Source organism: Chrysochloris asiatica, unplaced genomic scaffold, assembly GCF_000296735.1.
Source record: "Chrysochloris asiatica unplaced genomic scaffold, ChrAsi1.0 scaffold00001, whole genome shotgun sequence".
NCBI lineage: Eukaryota > Metazoa > Chordata > Mammalia > Afrosoricida > Chrysochloridae > Chrysochloris > Chrysochloris asiatica.
This window is the reverse complement of record NW_006408519.1, coordinates 51,322,059-51,325,552: the sequence shown is the minus strand read 5'-3', so window position 1 is coordinate 51,325,552 and position 3,494 is coordinate 51,322,059. Positions and strand designations below refer to the sequence as shown.

General features: G+C 59.2%; 1 protein-coding gene across 1 annotated transcript in view; it reads left to right on the top strand.

The window, feature by feature from the left end:
• Nucleotides 1-2,229: 2,229 nt before the first annotated feature.
• Nucleotides 2,230-3,494, top strand: part of TSNARE1 (t-SNARE domain containing 1) — a 191,015-nt gene continuing 189,750 nt past the window's right edge. Inside the window, exon 1 of the mRNA XM_006830732.1 lies at nt 2,230-2,317. Within this exon, the coding sequence (XP_006830795.1) occupies nt 2,230-2,317 (88 nt within the window). The remainder of the gene's footprint in view (nt 2,318-3,494) is intronic.

The window sequence follows — 3,494 nt, the reverse complement described above, 5'->3', positions numbered from 1 at the left end:
CACATGGGCCGGACTGGACATCTCATGATTGCCCACAGCCCTGTGCTCTCTGGGGGCAGCTCAGCAGGTCTCTAAGCAGCATGGTCCAGGCTGCCTGCCTCTGTGGTGGGACAGATCCATGGGACCTGTCTGCTGGGTGAGTCATATGACCATGGCCAGCAGGTGGACCCAGTGCAGGGTCACAGGTGCAGCTCTGCTCTGCTCCCTTCTCTCCAGGCCCCTGATACTCCTGTCACCACGAGGACCCCAGGAGCCCCAAGGTGTGAGCTCTGTGTTAGACACTCTCTTGGTAGTGGCCATCGGTCAGTCTGGGACACAGTTTAGGCACATCCGTGGTCCCTGCTCTCTCTGTTCTTTCTGTCACAGAGGAATAGGGAAAGGGGGTATGTGTGAGAGAGAATTCCAGAACTGTGGGATCCTCCACCCTCTCCTGAGTCCTTGGGATCGGACATTTCAAGCTCTCGTCTCATTGAGTCCTCCTTGGCCACACGTCCCAGTTCAGAGTGTGGGCGGGAGACTGTGGTGGCAGCTAGCCCCACGGAAGGACTGCCAGCAGGGACACAGCTCCCGCTGGGCACAGCAAACTGGCTCTCCTTCACTTCTCTCGACCTGCAGTTGTGTTTTGACCTAGAAAACACACTCTCCCCACAGGCCAGCTTTGGGGCCCCGAGACTTGGGCGGTCTCTCTCTGACCATTGGTGTGGGCCAGCCCCCCAGCAGTCTGTTGTCATGGAGGACAGGCCATGGTGGTCATTCCAGTGTTTCCTCTGTGTTTACTCTAAGTCCTGTTCATTGATACAGCATCTTTGTGGGTTTCCCTCACCCCAGGGACCTGGGGGAATCAGCTCAGTGGGAACCCAGATTGGTGAACAGGATCTGGGTCCGCTAAGGGCTCAGTCCTGCCCAAGTGGAGCTGCCTGCCTGGGGAACCCTGGCCGATGACCAGTGGGGAGTGTCTGTCCCCAAGGGCAGCCCGCCTGGGCCTATGGGGAGGAGACCCGGCACTTCCCTACTCGTTGGCCTGGCCTGGCGTCCTGCTGGCTGGGGCTTTGTCCTGGGCAGCAATGGGCTGTGGTGGGCGTTCTCTGGCACCCCCACTTCCTCCTGTGCCCCGTAAACAGGATCTGAGCCTAAAGACAGATGGCGCCCCTTGGGCGACTGGGGCGGGCCTGGGGCAGTTCTGGTGCCGGCTTAGGGCTCAAGGCAGTGGACCTAGAAGTCACTGGGCAGTACCTCCTGTGAGTGGGTGGGCCAGTGGACATTGTCCCTTCAACCCTCTGTCTGGCCTCATTGAAGTGGCCCTGGGGCTCAGGGACATTCTTGGGCACTACCAACGGTCAACTTCCGCTGTCCCCGGCCTGGCCCTGCTTTCAGCTTCTGCTCTCCTCTTGTTTGCTCATGTCTGTCGGCTGGTCCCCCCGGCTCTCTGCATCACCCCATCCTCAGACCCTCCCCCTCAGCTGTGTCCTGTGTGTCCTTCTGAGCTGGGCCTGAGCCACTCCCCTCTCCTGGTATCTCTAGGGTCCAGTGCAGCCTCAGGTCGAGCATTCTCAGCACCTAAACCCCCCCAGCCTTGTGTTCAGGGGACAGTGGGGTCAGGGAGCTTGTGCAGCACTGAGCTGGGGTCACACACGACTCCTCCCCATCACCACCCAGCACTCTACATCCATGTCTGTGCCCCTCAGAGACCCCTCACTGCCCCAGGCCCTGTCCTGACCAAATAGTGCTCTCAGCTGTGTCTCCTCACCTCTCTGAGCCTCAGTTTCCTACCTTCAAAGTAGGGGTCATTCCTCCTCCTGGAGCTGTGTGGACCTGAGTTGCTTGTGCAGCTGCATGCCCGGCCAGGGCCCAGGACAGTGCCTAAGGACTGGACGCCCGTGTGTCCCTGTGTGTCCCCGTGTGTCCCCGGTGACCTGGGCCAGTCTTGCTGGGAATGGGTGTCCTAAAGCCTGGGTCCCAGAGCTATGCTGAGCACTCGTGTGGGGGTCAGCCTGGGGGTCCTTCGTGGGGTCCCTGTGGGGGCTCCCCTTGGTGGGGTGCCTGTTTGTGACGCCCCCTTCAAGGCTGTGGTGCCAGCAGCCCAATAGATGAGCCGGTGGCATGAGAGGACACTAGGGGTGGTGGTGGGACTTGGGCTCTGGGTCCCTGGGAGGGTCGGATTCTGAGCTGTAACCCCCTCCTCCTGTTTCTTGCCCCCTCCAGCTCCTGAGAGACGTCTGCCGAGAGAAGATGTCCTATGGGTCTATTGCTGGCGGTGGGGGCCTGGGGGGCCGCAGCCCATTCGAGGGCCCCTCGAGACATGGCTACCAGCCCCTAGGTAATGATGGCAGCACAGCTGGGGGGTGGGGACTGGACTGAGGGGCAAGGTGGGTTGCATTTCGGGATCTCTGGGGCCGAGAGGTGGAGGAGGGTCTTCACGGGGACAGAGGTCGGGCTGGGCGGCCCCTTCATGGCTTTTCTTGTTGTTGACCCTGTGGGGTCTCACTGCCTCCTGGACTGCCTAGCACCCCCGCCCCCACCCCCATCGTCCCTGTCCTCAGCAGGAGGGACGCCGCTGATTGTCCAGTCTGCTTCCCACTTCCCCTTCCTCTTCTTCCTGTGTGGACACAGAGTCTGCCAGGTTTGTGGGGATGCTTCAGAAATGGGGTCCTTTCAGTGCTGCCGGGAAGGTGGTCCTAATTAAGGGAGGTGGCACAGGGGGAGAGGAGACCCGGGCAGGCCTACAAGGCCTCCATCATGGTCACATGTTGATTCCATGGGAAGTGAGTGCCCTGTGGGAGGGGCTCACATGGGAGACAGCGCCCCCCCTGGAGCACTGAGCTCATAGTGACCCCATAGGGCCTGTGTGGCCATCGTCCTGAAGGAAGCATTGTCCTGTGGAGCGGCTGCTGGCTTTGAACCAGTGCACAGCCAGGGTTCCTGGGTTTGCACAGCATGGTGACGTGGTCACCGCCAGGTCTCCGAATCAGCGCCACAGAAACGGGCTTGGTTTAGGTTTTTAATAGACGCACATGCTGCTGTTGTCTGTACCTCACATCTGTTCCCACTAACAGCGATTCTGTATAGGGTTCCCACAGAACCACTGGGGGGTTGAACCACCAACCTTTCCATTAGCAGTCCAGTGCTTATCCTACAGCATCACACCAGGACTCCTGTATACACACACATATATGTTGTTGTTGTTAGGTACCATCGAATCGGTACTGACTCATAGCGATCCTGTGCACACCAGAACGAAACACTGCCCAATCCTGGGCCAACCTCACAATTGTTGCCAGCTTGAGCCCATTGATGCTGCCACTTTGCCAATCCATCTCACTGGGGGGCTCCCACTTTTTCTCTGACCCTCCACCTTACCAAACATGATATCCTTCTCCAGCGACTGGTCCCTCCTGATAATATGTCTCAGGTATGAGAGATGAAGTTTGGCCATCCTGGCCGCTAAGGAGCACTCTGGGTGCACTTCTTCCAACACAGATCTGTTGGTTCTTTTG